Genomic DNA, 19069 nt, shown 5'->3' with positions numbered 1-19069 from the left:
TAATATTCAGTCAACGAAGTGCGAGTGACTTGGTGTATATTATGTAGCTCGGTTGTAATTTCTCCCTTTCGATCCTTCCGTGTTTTGCTATATTATTACTTTAAAGTTCAATTTTAGTAAAAAATATTCTGCAAGAGATTAAATTTTGACTTACTGAGAGAATAAAATACGTGACGTACGAACGCAGCAGTTTGTTGTTGTGAAAGCTTCCTTCCCTCGCTCTGAGTTGCGATTTTCCCGCCATTCCTGAGGTACAGTAACATGTGACTGAAGAGAGGGGGACGTGACGTGACGTGACGTGACGTGACGTGACGTGACGTTTTACGGTGTTGGACGTTTATCGGTCAGTTTCGCCTTGCTCTGTGTTTCTATCTCCGTTGGTTTCTCCTCCTCGCACGTGGTTCCTGGACATCCCTGAGGTATTTTATTCTTTAATTGAACTTTGCTGTTAGTTGTTTTCTCCGCGTCGCAAGCAGTCGATTCCTCTCTAGTTAAACGGGAGTTAAAACCGAATCCCAACGTATTACGGGACACATTGCGACCTCCAAAGTTTCAACGTGTTTATTCCACAACTTCGTGGTTCGATGTGAAGATTGGCCACGGGGGGCGGGGGGGGGGGTCATTGTGGTCCATATGTCTTGTTACCCGTGCTACTTTTAACGGGCCCAACGTTTAAAATCGGCCAATGAGGATTGGCTCAAGTCTTTCACGAACTGGCTCCTCAGGCTTGGAGGTTTCGGCAGAAAACTTGTTCGTAATTGGTTCTATTTATTTATTTTGTGCACAGAGTCGAGGCTCATGGAAGAACTCGTACACCGAATGGATCAGGAGGGAACAGAACGAAATGAACAGTATAGGGGAGGGGGGACACTAATAGGGTTGAAGGTCAAAATAAGGGGGACACCTGGACAAATAAAGTAAGAGGGTTGGGGGAGGATGCATGGGGTGGGGGGGGAGGACAAAATGGGTACAGAAGAAAACTCAGGAAGGAAAGCTTTGAAATTTGGCGGGAAGGGTCGTTGGTAGAGGTAGAAAAGATCATGATTTTTATTAGCCTCGTCGCCTTGCGAACGCTGGCTCTAAGAGAGCTCTGCATTGTTCTTCTTCTTCTTGTTCTTCTTTTTCTGGTGAAGACAAAACCTTTATGACCTGGCTCTTGTTTTTTGATTGGGCATGATCTGAGAGGGTGGTGAACAGCTGTTTTGAAGACCTGGAGGAAAGAATGAGATTGAAGAGGATGTGCAAGTTGATTCCACAGGCAGGGTTGCTGGTGGGCCATGTGTATCCTGCAGACACCTGAAGGGGGACATGAGGCGGAAGAAGACGGAGACCACTGACCTGTCTGAGATGGTGTGAGAAAAAAGGAACAAATTAATTAGCGGAGGTGAACGGTGATCCTGGATTTTGGTAGTTTCACCACAAGGGGGTTGCTTGTGGACCGTGTGAACCCTGCAGAAACTGGGGGTGGCGAGGACAAAGCACAGAAGAGCAGGGGGGGGCAAGACCGGAAAGGAGGCAGTAGAAGAGAGAGACCACTGACCTGTCCACGATGAGATAGTGACAGGCACATGCACTCATCTTCATCGGCCTTTGATCTTGATCTTGAAGGCCTTTGTTTCCACGGCGTTAACCTGAGCAAGATCTGAAGCAGGGGAACCAGCCTAGAGGAGAGAGCAGTTCTTCATCAAGCGAGGTTTGAGAGCCTTGTTGGTGGATACGAGTTTAGGTGTGCCAAGGAAGGAGTTTGTACAACGGAGGATGAAACCAATAAGACGTATTCCAAGTATTTGATCATCTTGTGATTTTTGTCACTGTCTGAAGAGAGGGAAGAGGCTGCAGCCTGCCTGTCTGACTGATAAGAGAGATGCAAAGGATGGAGTGATTAGTAATAGATGATGGGGATTTTGCAGGGAGTCAGGGACATTGATGAAGATAAGACAAAGGACTGAGTAATCAGGAGCCTGAGCTAAAAAAAAAATCGTGATTTTTTTTTGTGCTATAAGTGGCAAATTTAACACAGTCATCCTTTGAGGTGTACAGAACAATTTCAGAACGGGTGTCCAAATATCTGAGTAATACGGTGCCCCCTGTGGCCCAAACAAGGAAATTGTGGGTAAAATTTCATTCTTTGGTCACTAATACTTCTTGTATATAATGTATATATGTGTACATACACATATATATATATATATATATATATATATATATATATATATATATATATATATATATATATATATATATTGTTACAGTTGTGGAAATTCGCATTACACCATAAAGAGTCCTCAGGTGAGATATATCGGTAAGTTCATGTGTAGTTAGCCCAAGCCCGTTGTATAGAGGGAATATATGTGATCCATTCGGGCTGCGACGCTTCAGTTTGCCGTTTTTCTTTAATTAATTTGGTGCAAATACAACAACGAACATCGCCACCACCAACATCTCAACAACGACGCCATTCACTACACGACGCCACCTTCCACAACTACGCTACCACATCTTCGCCACTCGCCATTCAACGAGCACTGTGCGGGCGCATGCAAGAACAAAAACCAACAACGCTGGTGGGGTTTTCCCGCCTAATTTCCCCGCCTGATGCTTCCGCCTGAATCCCCCCCCCCACCACGCTTGGTGTGAAGGAGAGGGGTGCTCCCGATTGGTGGATGCACGGCGTAGGAGGCGGTCGGAGTGGGGGCACGCCCCCCTTCGAGAGCTTTCTGGAAACGCCTCGACGGAAGGAGGAGCCAAGAACGGGGCGGGGCGGAACAAAGGGCGGAGCCGGCCCCTACAAAAGGGTGGGCGTGAGGAGTCGTAGGTTGGTTGGTTGTTCCCTTGTCCCCGTTGGAGGCTGAAGGCTCTTGGTGCGTACAAGCGATCGACAAAAGGCGTGGAACTCGCCTGACTCGTGGAACTCGCCTCCGCCTGAAGTCTGAAGTCGCCGAGCCGTGTCATCGTGGTCGAGTGTCTGTGTCGGTGTGGAGCTCGTGGAACTCGCGGAGCCCGAGGAGCTCGTTGAAGTCGAGCTGTGTCGTCGTCGAGTCGGCAGTGGAGGACGGCGAAGAAGATGGAGCTCGGAGTTGAGATCGTGGGAGGAGAACTCGACGGCCGCACCAAGGGAAGTCCTTTCTTTTCTTTTGGGTTTTGTGTAAATGTGTGTGTGTGACACCAGTCTTGTAAAGTAGAATTGTGTAAGTGTTGCCGTGTGTAAGTCTTATTCGGTATTAACTCTGCGTCGTTCTTGCTTTTGTTTCTTTTGTATTACTGCATGATTGTATGACAGTAATATACGTGCTTGTCTGAGTGTGAATAAAAGTGTGCTTGTCCAATTGTTCCCAGTTTCGCTGCGTCCTTTCCTTTGTTGAATCTCCATCTTGCATCACGTAAGGGATTAATAGTGGGTTTTAAAACACCCGCTAATTAATCGGAACCGTCAAGGCCGACGATAACTCCGATCGGTTATCCCTCTAATACGGAACGAACCGCTTCAGCGGTTCGTGTCCGGAGTCAGCCTGTGGCGTGGTCCCATCCCTCGGCAGATTACCCGCGCAGGTACTTAGGTATATCGACATTCGGCGATTCACCCTATTTCGCACGGGTAGACTGCGGACTGGGTGGTGGTGGGGTTAAACCCCCACCTGTGACTGGTTTCTGGCGGTAGTCCCAGGAGGGTCACGACTGAATTGTCCGTTCCGGTGGGCGAGGAGGCCGCCATTCGAGTTAAGTGGCCGATCGCACGCCGGCGGGCGAGAATTCGTAACAATATATACACACACACACACACACACACACACACACACACACACACACACACACACACACACACACACACACACACACACACACACACACACACACACACACACACACACACACACACACACACACACACACACACACACACACACACACACACACACACACACATCACCTTGTAGGTGCAGTATTTATTGGGAACAGTATATCACTTGTACAATTGGACAATAGCTGGACATATGTTGCCCAAGGGAGGAGTTGGGGTCTAAATCAGCAATGGAAGTAGTACGTGAATCATATCTGAAGTCACAAATGTAGGTGCAACTACTCATTTTCACTATATTTGCGACTTCTCATGTAGAATGTTTTAATGATAATTATGACGTCATCGTGTTGTGGGCCAGGGTTCGGTGGTGATAAACTACCACTAGGTGGAGCAGTGGAGTCGTTTCCCACCGAACACCCGGAATTTAGGTCGTGACTCTCGGATAACTCCAAAGGTCACGGGTCCCTTAGTGGACCGTGGATGCCAATATTTCAACCGCGTGGCGTAGGGTTAATTGTCTCAATCTCCAATATACCTAAATAACCACTCACTCGAGCTACCGGGGAAACCACACCCTCGGCCGACTCTGTCCGATCCGAGTCGGAGGTAACAACTCTGATCCGGCGTAACCGAGCGGAGTTACCAGAGCCGCGCCAGTCCCAATGATAACTTACGGCACCAACTGCCTTACTATTTCTCAAACCCGCATGGTGCTGGGTCAATGAAAGAAAACACGAACAACGAACTGGAATATTTAACACAGGGGTTTATTTTACAATAGGTAATAATCGGGAAGGGAGATAGAGTAGAGTTATCACAAATAAAGAAATGTAATTTACAATGAACAAGGCACTTAACGATTCTACTTACAGACGTGGCCCACAGACAGACAGACACACGCACACACCCAAAAGAAACTGGACCCCGTCAGTCTTTATTCGGTAGAGCCGGGCCGGGGTACCTTCCCGCCTCGTGCGGTCACACCGACTCCAAACCACCACGGTGGGACTCGAACCCATGACCCGAAGTCCATGGCCCACGAACGAGACCAAGCCACCACGACCGCAGACGAAGCCAATCGCCACCAAGACTGCAGACGCCCTGCAATCGCCACCAAGACTGCAGACGCCCTGCAATCGCCACCAAGACTGCAGACGCCCTGCAATCGCCACCAAGACTGCAGGCGCCCTGCAATCGCCACCAAGACTGCAGGCGCCCTGCAATCGCCACCAAGACTGCAGGCGCCCTGCAATCGCCACCAAGACTGCAGGCGCCCTGCAATCGCCACCAAGACTGCAGGCGCCCTGCAATCGCCACCAAGACTGCAGGCGCCCTGCAATCGCCACCAAGACTGCAGGCGCCCTGCAATCGCCACCAAGACTGCAGGCGCCCTGCAATCGCCACCAAGACTGCAGGCGCCCTGCAATCGCCACCAAGACTGCAGGCGCCCTGCAATCGCCACCAAGACTGCAGGCGCCCTGCAATCGCCACCAAGACTGCAGGCGCCCTGCAATCGCCACCAAGACTGCAGGCGCCCTGCAATCGCCACCAAGACTGCAGGCGCCCTGCAATCGCCACCAAGACTGCAGGCGCCCTGCAATCGCCACCGAGACTGCAGGCGCCCTGCAATCGCCACCGAGACTGCAGGCGCCCTGCAATCGCCACCGAGACTGCAGGCGCCCTGCAATCGCCACCGAGACTGCAGGCGCCCTGCAATCGCCACCGAGACTGCAGGCGCCCTGCAATCGCCACCGAGACTGCAGGCGCCCTGCAATCGCCACCGAGACTGCAGGCGCCCTGCAATCGCCACCAAGACTGCAGGCGCCCTGCAATCGCCACCAAGACTGCAGGCGCCCTGCAATCGCCACCAAGACTGCAGGCGCCCTGCAATCGCCACCAAGACTGCAGGCGCCCTGCAATCGCCACCAAGACTGCAGGCGCCCTGCAATCGCCACCAAGACTGCAGGCGCCCTGCAATCGCCACCAAGACTGCAGGCGCCCTGCAATCGCCACCAAGACTGCAGGCGCCCTGCAATCGCCACCAAGACTGCAGGCGCCCTGCAATCGCCACCAAGACTGCAGGCGCCCTGCAATCGCCACCAAGACTGCAGACGCCCTGCAATCGCCACCAAGACTGCAGACGCCCTGCAATCGCCACCAAGACTGCAGACGCCCTGCAATCGCCACCAAGACTGCAGACGCCCTGCAATCGCCACCAAGACTGCAGACGCCCTGCAATCGCCACCAAGACTGCAGACGCCCTGCAATCGCCACCAAGACTGCAGACGCCCTGCAATCGCCACCAAGACTGCAGACGCCCTGCAATCGCCACCAAGACTGCAGACGCCCTGCAATCGCCACCAAGACTGCAGACGCCCTGCAATCGCCACCAAGACTGCAGACGCCCTGCAATCGCCACCAAGACTGCAGACGCCCTGCAATCGCCACCAAGACTGCAGACGCCCTGCAATCGCCACCAAGACTGCAGACGCCCTGCAATCGCCACCAAGACTGCAGACGCCCTGCAATCGCCACCAAGACTGCAGACGCCCTGCAATCGCCACCAAGACTGCAGACGCCCTGCAATCGCCACCAAGACTGCAGACGCCCTGCAATCGCCACCAAGACTGCAGACGCCCTTGAGGTGCGAGCGGTTTCTTTCCTCGCCACTTACCTCCTGCTTGGGCGGTTCCCTTGCGCGATCTGCTCGCCGTCCCTCATTGGACAGGCCCACGGTAGGCGGGGCAACTCCCACCTTTCTGGGGTGGAGTCGGATCTGAGGCAATGGAGGCTCTGCCCACGCCTTCAGCCAAAAACACGTGGGCAATGGCGACCGGGTTGAGTCAGGGACGGTGCCGTTGTTGTAGATGTAATAAACCTGACTATAAAATAACTCGGTGCACACACGAAATTCCCATTAGACAGAAGGACGGGACCCTGACTTTCAACACATACTTATCGAAATAACTGAACTGCGGGGACTGCTCTCTGTCTGTGTGCAAATGGCTTTCAGATTCGTAACAATAGGTCACATGGTCTGGCAGCCATGTTGGAAAAAAGGGAAAAATTTGGACCTCTGTATCTCTGAAACCACCTCATGGAAAAAATTGAAACTTGTCGCATGTCAAGTACTCCACATGGGAAATGTTTATTTTATTTTATTTTTTGATGTCATAGGTGGCTTCGTTATGATGTCATAATGCACATGTCGAACGCTTTATCGGATCAGTATGAAAAAGTTTTGAGGGTCATCTCGGGAGAAATTGTATGGGGGGGGGTTGAAAAAAAATGACAGTCACGTGGTTTGGCAGCCTTTTTTGGTTTTTTTTACATTAAAACCTTCTGGTGTTCAGAGAAGAGTTTTTTTTTTAACAGATCGAGGTGAAACATGATAGGTATGCCTATCCATGTGGAACAAAAATTTATCTACCGATGTCATGAATCACATGGTTTGGCAATTCTGATTTATTTTTGGGATTTTTTTTTGAAGAATAATTCTTTAAAAACCAACTCCAGAACGGCTTGACCGACCGATCGAGGGGAAACTACACCCACATGTTCCCCAAGCTTTGGGGATACCAAGGTGTTCAGGAATAATTAATAGGTCACATGGTCTGGCAGCCATATTGGATTGAATGAAAATCTTTCAAAAATTTTATCTTGAACCACCTTATCACTCAACATGAAACATCACAATTATGATCTAGTAGTGAGCAAAAAAAGTGAGAGCAGACCCAGTCTCAGGGAAACGTTCCGCCAGCTTCACAGCCGGCTTCATCAGGCACAATAGACCCGGGCCTCGGCACGTGTCCGGTTTTTTATTTCGATACGACCACTCGTTTCCGGTCACGTGCCGGTGCTCGAGGTCAAATGGAGGAGTGCATTAAAAAAATTTATTTTGCAAAAGCCAAAACAAACATCAAATCACATCATTGAAGGGGTGCTCTGCTCTTTTTGGTTTTTGTTTACATGTGATCTGGTGTTGTATGTGTGTGCGCTTGTTGTTGAAGTCTTCTTGGGTTGCTTTTAGCAGCTTATTCAGCTCGAGGAGTGTGGGAGGAGTCAATCATTTATATAATCCTAGCCACCTGGGTGTAAACACCACATCCGCATGTGCACAACACCCAGTGAGAACCTCAACACTCACAACCAACACCACATCATGCCCAACCCAGACATGAAACCAGCCGTGTTCGTGCCCTGGAAACACAAACTGAGTAATACGGGTGGGGGGGGGGGGGAGCTGTGTGGGAAAATATTCGATATCGACGGAGCTTATGTGACACCCAGCTTAACGTCCATTTGAGGAGAGAGCACATTTTGTGATGGCAATGGCCTGCCATCCAAGCGTATGGTCGTATCCGATAAGTGTATTGTCGGGTCAGGAATCCAACCCAGGTGAGCTTCACGGTAAGTGTGGTACGCGTGCATCATCCGGTGATGTGCAGTACAAGGTAATTATACAATTATTATATCCACACTATACCTCTGCATGATCTGAGGGGTGCAGGGTGGATTTTGTGCCAAAAACGTGCACCACCATCATCCCGACACCAAGACCTCAAACATGCTCACATTTAATGCACGAGCATTTTTGGCAATCATGAAACGTCTCATGGCCTTGGGGTGCGCATACTTGCCTCTGAGCCGTCTTGCCTGAGCTTGAATCCCAACCCAGAAATAAATTGTCATGTGGGTTTTTCACAAGCAGGGTGATTCATCAATGTGTGTGCTGGCCCCAGGATTGACGTTAAACAGGCGTCCCCCTCTGCCGGCAGTTGGTGGACATTTAAAGATCCCATGGTGTCCTTCACGAAGAGTAGCGGAGCTACCACCAGCTCCCTGAACAAATTTAAAAGCTTTCCCTGACCACTGCTGAGAGAGGCATGGCAAACCCAGCATGACCCCCCCAGACCAATTAATTGTATTTGATGTTTTTGGTTATTTGTGTTACATTAAGAGAATAACCAGCAAATTAATACTTTTTTTTTCTCTTCATTTTAACCTTTTCATTTTTTTTTCACCCACATTTTTGAGTGAAAACGTCATTTACTTTCAAGTGATTGTTTGGCTTGGCAGGATAGCGTTAGGGTATGCACACTCACCTCTGAACTGTCCAGTCTGAGTTTGAATCCCGACTGGTCGGGGCTGGGCAGAGTGGGTGACACGTCACGTTCCCCCATCGACAGTTGGAAGGAATTGATTCCTTTTCCGCAGTTGTTCATTAGCACGTGGTCGAGGAGATGGTGGGTGGATTTGTTGCTTGATGAGATTCGGTGAACGCTTTGGGGTTAGAGACTTTTTGATGATTTCAGAGTGGGGATTCTTGAGGGCCTCGGACTGGAATTGGTGGAAACTCTTTACCAAACAAGAGGTGGAGACTTGCCGGGGGTTGTGTATAAAACCCGAGCCCAAACAGGAAGCGGGCTCTCTCTGGCCTTAACTCGCTGACGCACTGGACTCTCTGCCTGTAGTTGCTGGCTCGCTCCGACTTTCTGGCCCACTGACTTGCTCCTGTTCTTGCCCTAGTGGATACTTGGTGGTGCCGTACGTGTTAAGCTCCAGCTTTGTGCCCCACCTGCTCTTCACCATGTGCTTTTCCTTCTGCGTTGCCTGGTTCTTGTTTGAAAGTGTGTGGTATCTGGGGAAGAAAGGTTGTCTTGTGGTTTTTGTCTCAGGGTTTGTGTGTAAGACCTCATGTGTAATAAATTGCTAGCATATAAGACCTGTCGGTTCACTGACGGGGATAGCAATCTTTGCTGTGATGGCAAGTCTATGGGGTAAGAACAAAAATGGATTCCTGGGAGATCCTGCCCTCCATGCGGGGATACCCAGCACTACAAGTTGGCATTTGCAGTTTCAACACTGCACATGTACTCATCCATACACAGACCTTCCTTCCTTTAAAAAAAAAAAATATATATATATATATATATTTGCATCACAAACTTCCCGGGAGTTCCCTGAATCCACCGTCATTCGTTTCATCGAAATCCGTTCTCAAGAAATAACACGACAAACAGACATGGCTCCTTTTATAATATATTTCTCTATCTTTACCTCTGCCACCGAAGGTGAAGGAGATTATGTTTTTACCCCTTCCTGTCTGTTTGTTTGTTAATTGCCGGAATCCTTCGGATTTCAGCAATTATGTTGGTCGGTTCTGTCTGTTTGTTTGTGTGTTTGTTTACCCTGCAGCAGCCACACCGTTTCAGCGATCATGACCAAACTGGGTACAGACGTCGGCCGTGGTCCAACTTAGACACTTGTCGTTTTTGGTGAATCTAGGTCAAAGGTCAAGGTCACCGAAAAACCGAAATTCTTATTTTCGCAATAAGGTCCGCTAAAATGGTGGTATCGACTTCAAAGCAAATCCAAAATGTGCATCTTCCAATTCTGCATCCAGCCATATGTCTCATTGGGGTGTCACACCAACACCCTTCTTAGCGGTCGGGGGTCGAATGTCGGGTGGGTCGGGTCAAAACTTTCAAATTGCAATAAAAACGCCATTTCAAGTCCGATTGACTTCCAAGTTATGATCATGACCAAACTAAGTGCTAAAACTCATTAAACAGTAGCACTATCGACTTGTAAGAACCAAATTGATTTCCAGGTTTTTGTTTTTTCAGAGATCATGGAGATATTGTTACGAATCTGGAAGCCTTGTGCACACACAGACAGCAGTCCCTAAGCTTAGTTATTTCGATAAATCTGTGTTTATAGTTAGGGCCCCCTACCTGTGTCTAATGGGAATTACATGTGTGCGCTGCGAATTACTTTTTTAGTGAGGGTTTTGTTTTATTTTTACATCAACGATAACAACAACACGCCTTCGCCTCGCTTCATCGACCCGACGCCATTACGCACATTGCCAGAGGTGAGGAGGTGGGCGGAGCCACAAACGCCTCCGCCCAGAAGAGTGGGAGTTGCCCCGCCTACCATGGGCCTGTCCAATGGAGGACGGCCAGAAAATCGCGTGATGAGTCCAACCAATGAAGAGGCGAGTGGCCAGAGAGAAGAGGCCCCTCCCGCCTGAGAAGAAAGTGTGGTGGTCTGGACGAGGGAGAAGAGAGATAGATGGGACAGCGCAGTATCCACAGCTGCTGGTCTTGTGTCGCTGCTTCTGGTCCTCTGGTCTCGTCACTCGCGTGGTCTGGTTCTCTGGTCTGCTTGACGCTGGTCTGGTCCCATCTGCTCGACGCTGGTCTGGCCTCATCTCGTCGCTGGTGCTGTTCTGTGTCTGGCTGCCCTGGTCCGTCTTCTGGCGACCGGAGCTCTGGGAGGGGATGGACGTCCAGCCACGTGCTCGCGGCCAGGTAGCCAGCCATCCTGACTCCCAGCTGAACTATCCACCGCGGCTGGCGAGCTGAATAAAGACCATTGAGGTCCATTGTGTGTGTGTGTGCGTGCGTGCGTGCGTGCGTGCGTGTCCGTGTCCGTCCTGTGGGCCCGTCTTTAAGTCGCAACTGGTAAAGTGCTTTTGCTGTACATTATTTGCATTCTCTATTGTCGGTTCAACTCTGCCCTTTATGTGTTCCTTCTCCACCTATTGTAAATAAATACCCCGATTGTTGAATGTTTCAGCTCGTCTTTGTCCTTTTTTTCATTGGTTTAGCACGGTGCGTGTTGGGTGATTAAAAAGGCCGTTGCCGCCCTAGTTGTACATTTGGACCGATGGACCTCGGTGACCATCCGCTCGGGTTGCGCACGGGCCGAGCACGCTCACGGCTCGTTCCGTTTGAGTTCCGTCGAGGGTGTGAATTCCTCGGGAGCTCGCCACGTGGGTCTCTGGGTATTTTGAAGATTTGCAAATAACCCTGTCCCATGCGGTTGAATTATTGACAATTCACGGTCCTTTAAGGGACCCGTACCTTTGGAGTTATCCGACGGTAACGATCTGAGTTCCGGTTGTTCGGTGGAGTCGACTCTGCTGCTCCTACTAGCGGTCGTACTCGCAGCCGATACCCGGCCCACAACAATATGACAAAGTTATTCCGGCAATTCTTTGCTCAACGAGCAATTTCATTTGTTTGTTTGTGTACAGGATATCTCAAAAAGTTGTAGACGGATCTGGATGAAAGTTGGTGAACATGTTTGGTGTGTGGCAAGGACAAACTGATTCGATTTTGGTGAAGATCTGGATCCGGATCCGACTACTAGAATTTTAAAGTGATTCTTCACCATTGAGAGATTGGGCTAACAATGATATATATCACGATGTCTCAAAAAGTTGTGGATGGATTCGGATGGAACTTGGTGGACACGTTGGGTGTGTGGCAAGGAAGATCTGATTAGATTTCGGTGAAGATCTGGATCTGGATCTGGATATGAGAATTATTTAATTTTTAAAGTGATTCTTCACCATTGAGAGATAGGGCCAAAAACGATATAGTACTGTATAGCATGATATTTCAAAAATGTATTGTGCCCAATATGTTCTCGTGGATCAGGTATTACGTGGCGGAGGTATGTGCATTACCGAGTGCCCTTCTAGCTTAAAGAATGGCTTTCCTTGTGTTGCTGCCACTTTGTCGGTTGAACAACCAGGTTCATTTGGGATCGTTGAAGGATAATCTTTTCTTTTCTTTTTTCCCCCCCAAATAATTGATGTCATGCCTGAAGTCTCAACTAGAGCTTCACGGTAATTGCTCGGGTGTGGTTGCATCTTGTCATGAGGTTTTCATCCACGTGACAATATGTTGTTTTATTCCTTTTGCAATATTTGTATTATTCATCCCATCTCAAGTAATCTGACTTGAAAATGAATCAGGATTCGCCGCTGTACCATGCTGCTTGATTCCATTTCCTGAATTTCCTTTAGTGGTAATTTTTTTTTCCTAGCTTATCTGGAATTTTAATTCCGATAAGGTATTGTTGCGAATTCGCGCCCGCCAGCGTGCGATCGGCCACGTGACTCGAATCGCGGCACGTCGCCCACTGGACAGACAATTCTGTCGTGACCCTCTCGGACTAACGCTGGGAGCTAGTCACGGGTGGGCCTTTCGGCCTCACCACGATCGTGCCAATCGGCCACCCGCGTGGGATAGGGTTGTTCGCCAAACTCGACCTACCTAAGTACCCACGCGGATGGTAGACCGGGCGATCGCACCTCGCCGCAGGTCGACTCCGGACACGGGCCGCTTAAGCGGTCCGTTCCGTGCTATCGGGATAACCGAGCGGTGTTATTGTCGGCCTCGACGGTTCCGATTAATTATCGGGCGTATTAAGCCCAATGCGAACCCTTTTCGTGAAGCAAGATGGAGATTCAAACGAAGGAAAGGACACAGCGAAACGGGGAACAATTCAACATAATGCACTTTATTCACATGACACACGAAGAGCACACATATATCAATTTAAAACAAAAACAACAATGCAGAGCTAACCGAATACGCGAACACACGGCAACACTTATACAGTTTTACTTTACAAGACACGGCGCCACAAGATCCATCCAAAAAAACAAAAGAAAAGGCCACCCTCAAAGACAAGGGGGCAGATGGGGCCCGTGGGCCTTTATGGCGTGGGACTTGGCAGACCAAACGAGTCCCACGAGACCGTTGTAGGTTACCTGCACCCTCGCGGTGCGATGGTGGGCGAGCTCTCTCCGGTGCTCCTTGTACGAACGCGCAGGTCCGCGCAACACAGCTGGCAGAGCGGCACCTCCAGTCCGCGTCCCTCTGCGACGTCCGGACTCCCCACCGACTGCAAGCTCCAACGAGCGGTTCGCTCTACGGACCGCTTTTCCAAGACCCAGTCGGGCAGAAGACCATGAACCGCCGACTGATACTAACACTCTCACCGACCGCCCTGACCTGACCTCCTCTGACCTGACTTCCTCTGGTGTCCCTCTCCCCTACCTATCTTCCTCTGGTGTCACTCTCTTGGTATGACTTCCCCGACCTAACTTCCTCCTAGCGGCGCCTCCGTGCGCCCTTTTATTTCCCCGGCACCCCGCCCCTCCCTTCGCGGCACGCGGGGGGGGTGGGGGGGACATTCCACCAGAGAAATTGGGGCGGGAGCCGAGCTTCAACCGTCATTCTTGTTTACCAGAGAAATCGGGGTGGGAGTTGAGCCTCAACCGTCATTCTTGTTTACTAGAGAAATCGGGGCGGGAGTTGAGCTTCAACCGTCATTCTTGTTTACTAGAGAAATCGGGGCGGGAGTTGAGCTTCAACCGTCATTCTTGTTTACCAGAGAAATCGGGGCGGGAGTTGAGCTTCAACCGTCATTCTTGTTTACCAGAGAAATCGGGGTGGGAGTTGTTGTTCCCCTTTTGTGTTCGTGGAGATGTTGACGGTTGCTGGCGGAGTGGTGAGGATGGCGTGGTTGTTGAGAGGCAGGTGTGGTTGTTGTTGTGGTTGGTGGTTGTGTGATGGCGGTTGAGACGTGGTTGGTTCAAAATAAAGATAGAACAGAAAAACGGCTATCTCAAAGCGTCGCAGTCTGAATGAATCACATTTATTCCCTCTAAACAACGGGTTTGGGGCTAACTACACATGTACTTAAGAGATACCTCACCTACGGGACCTGAATGGTGGTTTGCGAATTTCCACAGCCGTAACAGTATTGTCATCGCGCTCTGTCCGTCTGGCCATCTCCTATTTCGACTTCTTCAGCCAAACCGCAGGGCCGATCCGGCTGAAATTTGGCAGCAACGTTCCTTTCCTGACTGGTAACAGGAATTGCAAAGCTCATTCCGGTCACATGACAGTAGCTCAAAATGGCCGACTTAGTAAATTTGTTCAAAAATCTTCTTCTCCAGACCCACCAGTCAGAATGCTACCAAATTTGGGTTACAACATTAGGCCAGGGCCCAGATACGCTGCAGGTCCTGTGGTCCTATTTTTATTTTATTTTACTTTTAACCATTTCCTTTCTTTCATGGTGTTTGAGGAATCGCTTAATTGCTTTTGTTGTCACATGCAGTTCATGCATAATTTTTAACTTGATACAATTCTGACACAAAATACCCTTTGAAATTGTGAAAAAAACATTTGTATTATGCGTCAACAGTCTCGGTACTGTTTGATGTCCTCTTATCAACGTTTTCATGTCCTCTTGACAAAAGAAACGAACAAACATTTTCATTGCGTGCCTTTGTGTATTCTTTCCTCAGGTTACAATGAATGATTCAGAAGCGCAGCCTAAAGTCCGGCAAGTTATGGAAGATAAAGGTCATGTGTGCTTTATCAACAGGTGAGACTGGGCCCAAGGGAGTTTTCCATTTAAAAATAATAAATTGAGCTTGGAGATGAGCACCAAGGAATTGTGATGAACATGAGCTGAATAATGGTTCTACGTTGGTATAAAAAAAAAATATTTTCCGTAAAATTTTGTTGCCTATACGAAGTTGTCTCATGACTATTTTATCAACCTCAAAGTGTGGGCAGGTGCCTCATGTCAGCAAGGCTAGGCATCTGGATAACCAATCGATTATATTGACCAAGCCGGGTTTTTATTGACTATTTGTTCATTTCATTGTGACTTGCTTGGTTTCTGAATGCTTGGAATGCAAGTGTTTAATTCTGCTTTCTTTTATCAGATTTGAATCCCCTCTTACCCCATCCTCGATGTTCACCATTTCTTCAAATGACAGTCACTCAACCAGATCATCATCGTGCACAGTTGCCTGTCTTATTGCTGCCCTCTTACCTGTGTTAATATTGAATGATTGATTTGGCTTTTCATTCTTTTAATTTGTACCTTTTTACCCTGCGTGTAGTAGCCTGGTGTTGGCCCAGCGGTTAGGGTGGTGGCTTGGGAGCCTAGGGTCCTGAGTTCGAGCCCTGTTAGCCACTGATCTAACACCAGGGGGTTGACTCAGCCTGTCGTCCTTCTGAGGTCGGCAACATGAGCACCAGTGTACTGGTAATAGGGGCACTGCATCAGCGGCATAGCTGTTCCCCCAACCAATGATGCAACCAGCAACCAAAAAGGCAGCACATGATGGGAACCCTGCGTATAAAAGGAAAAGCGGGTTTAAGCAATTTGTTCACTCTGTCTGTCTGTCTGTCTGTCTGTTTGTCTGTCTACAGACGTCAATCTGTGATCGAGGAACTACTTGATTTCAATTCAATGTTATATTTTGAACATATATTTTGAACATGTAGTTTAGCAGTACTTTGACTCTGAATTTGGCAAATTGTACGTTATCTTGTCCCGATAATGCATGCGTGCAGAGGAATAAGGTCTTCTTTGTTTTTTTTTTTACTCTGCGTGCCTGTCTGGCAGTCAACCAAAATTTAACATCATTCCAAACAGGAAACTTACTATTTTTAGGGATGTCATAAAGAATAGAAACGACAGGCACGAAAAACTAATGTCACATTAAATAAGGTGGTGTAAAAGACGCTGTATCAACGGCGATAAACGTGCAGAATTTTTTTTTTCCCTTACAACCTTTAAACCTTTTATTTTTAATTTAATTATAGCGAACATAGTGAGCTTCATACTTAACACGTGCACATGAGAGAATAGGAAACAACAACAACAACAACACAATACCCGGCCAATTGTGAATCCGTGCCGTTGGCTGACCCTTTTGCTTCCGGTTTTTTTTTTTTGCTTCTGGTTTTTTTTTTTGCTTCCGGTTTTTGGCATGGGGAATGATGCATGCCGGGAGATAAAGGCATCGTCGGAGACATGAAAGACCCAAATATCAGACATGGTGTATATTTCCTCCACTGATTTTAATAAAGATATCTCCTGCATCATCAAAAAATAATTTTTAATCGTGATTTACGTTATTTGATCGCTGATTCCGAATCGGGCCGAAGTAACCGAAATTGCGTATACAGTTGTGTACAAGTTATCGGTAAAGTCAGAAGCTAATGTAAGAAGAATTCTATGTTCGCTTCTAGTATTTTTTTTTTTTAGATGAGATCCTGTTCTCGGCGGTGTAGTTGTCGTTGTGAAGGTGATGTTGAGGTAATATTAATTTTTTTAGATGAGATCCTGTTCTAGGCTGTGTAGTTGTTGTGAAGGTAATGTTGTAATATTAATTTTTTTAGATGAGATCCTGTTCTCAGCGGTGTAGTTGTCGTTGTGAAGGTGATGTTGAGGTAATATTAATTTTTTTAAATGAGATCCTGTTCTAGGCGGTGTAGTTGTCGTTGTAAAGGTAATGTTGAGGTAATATTTATTTTTTTAGATGACATCCTGTTCTAGGCTGTGTAGTTGTTGTTGTGAAGGTAATGTAGAGGTAATATTAATTTTTTTTAGATGAGATCCTGTTCTCGGAGGTGTAGTTGTCGTTGTGAAGGTAATGTTGAGGTAATATTAATTTTTTTAGATGAGATCCTGTTCTAGGCGGTGTAGTTGTCGTTGTGAAGGTAATGTTGAGGTAATATTATTTTTTTTTTAGATGAGTTCCTGTTCCAGGCGGTGTAGTTGTTGTTGTGAAGGTAATGTTGAGGTAATATTAATTTTTTTAGATGAGATCCTGTTCTCGGTGGTGTAGTTGTCGTTGTGAAGGTAATGTTGAGGTAATATTTATTTTTTCAGATGAGATCCTGTTCTAGGCGGTGTAGTTGTTGTTGTGAAGGTAATCTTGAGGTAATATGCAGTATTGTTATCACGGTTATAGAAATGCACAAATAATTAATTTGATCTATAGTATACCCAATCACACCTTTATGACTAAAAAATTAACAACAAAACGAGAGTAAATACTCTAGCAGTCTTAAGTCTACCTAATTTTATAATAAAGATATCTCCCGGATCATCAAAAAATAATTTTTAATCGTGATTTACATTATTTGATCGCTGATCCCGAATCCAGGCCGAAGTAACCGGAAATTGCAGCATCGAATGGAAGAAGAATTCTACGTTCGCTTCTCGGCTTTGCCTATTCCATATTATTCATGAATACTGTAGAAAACAAATCGCCTTCCTACTGCCTTAAAAAAACCTCCATTTTAGCAGTTACTAATCAAATGTCTTGGAGGGGAAAAAAAAGACTTGGGAAGAGTCTCTCAGCATTGGGGAATATCGATATTCAGACAAAATGGTGGCTCGTAAGAAATGCAGATCGTGCTCGGAAATGCAAAGCAAAAGTTGAAAACGCCCTTCCCATATGTCCTTATTTTTCAAGATAGCGTGGGATAAGGTGTTCAATGGATCCTCTAGTTTTCTGTCTGTTCTCTTCCCTCCCTGTTTATTTCTCCCATTATGGCCACAGCCTTCCCGTGCGTTTGCGCCAAAGACTGTGGGCATTGCGTGGATTAAAAGCCAAGGAAATGCTTTGTGAGGTGGACTTCTATCAGCAATTGCACGACCTGGAACGGAATTTGACATTGCGCTGCTCTGACTTGCACGAGAGGGTAGTAGAAAATCCTCTTGCATTCCTTTTAATGTCTCCTCCTCACTATTTTCCCACCTCATGCCCTTCATTACTGTCACCTTTTTATCTATCTATAGGGAATTGTGTTTTGAGGTTGCTGCTGATCTCTGTGCATTTAAAAAAAGATTTTTTAGTTCTAACCCTGGCACAATATTTTTCAGCGAAAGCAGATAGTCCTGGGAAACTCAGAGCCAACGGAGGAAGAGCTGTCGTGGCATACATTCAGAAATGGAGATATTAGTGTAAGTGAAGATATCTGAGTGCAGTATCTAAGGGTAATGTGTGCATGTATACGTGCCTGCAGGGTTGAGATTGGGTCATTGAATGAAAATACCTGGAGAGGAAAATATGGATAATTGTCATACATGTCAAGCTTCCGCTGATGTTCATCAATGTCAAAATATCTAAATTATGACTATTGGCGATGTATATGTTTTTTAATGAAAGTTTTTTTTTTTTGGGCGAAAAGTTATTTAGCAACAGGTTTTGTCCATAATATAATTAAAACGAAAAATTTGAACACTTGTTCTTTGAAGTGTTCTAACTGCGTCATTATAATATCAACCAAGACAAGGTAGACAACGAATGGGAGGGGTGGTGGAATTTTTCAAATAATGTGGGGGGGGGTGGGGTGTGGAGAGGTTATTTCCAACTCAGAGAGGCTACTCTGAGGGAATGTCTCAGATGTGGCAATGAAATGGCAATATTTTTTTCATGATGGAGGCACACTCTGCAGGGAGGGGGAAGGGGTGTGGCATTTATATATTCCATCCAATCTATTGGTCTTGCACCCTCTGCCCTTTCCATGATTTATCCCTACCCAACCCTCTTCCCCCCCCTTTCCCCCCCCCCCCAGGTGTCTACAGGGTCACACCCAGTCCACCATAAACCCCCTTCTCGTGAAACTCCCAAAATCCAGGATAACC

The 19069-nt window shown here is 47.4% G+C and overlaps 1 protein-coding gene across 1 annotated transcript in view; it reads left to right on the top strand.

Annotated features, from left to right (window-relative positions):
- The first annotated feature begins 228 nt into the window (after window positions 1–228).
- The window catches only part of LOC147013503 (nucleosome assembly protein 1-like 4), a 60688-nt gene continuing 41847 nt past the window's right edge, over window positions 229–19069 (top strand). Inside the window, exons 1-4 of the mRNA XM_085855340.1 lie at window positions 229–251; window positions 14919–14998; window positions 17982–18123; window positions 18305–18385. Coding sequence (XP_085711466.1) covers window positions 14925–14998; window positions 17982–18123; window positions 18305–18385 — 297 coding nt within the window. The 5' untranslated portion in view covers window positions 229–251; window positions 14919–14924. The remainder of the gene's footprint in view (window positions 252–14918; window positions 14999–17981; window positions 18124–18304; window positions 18386–19069) is intronic.

The sequence above is a fragment of the Eptatretus burgeri genome, chromosome 14 (assembly GCF_056783735.1).
Source record: "Eptatretus burgeri isolate ZD-2024b chromosome 14, Ebu_testis_v1, whole genome shotgun sequence".
NCBI lineage: Eukaryota > Metazoa > Chordata > Myxini > Myxiniformes > Myxinidae > Eptatretus > Eptatretus burgeri.
The sequence above is the reverse complement of the archived record's forward strand: the minus strand, read 5'-3'. Positions and strand labels throughout refer to the sequence as shown.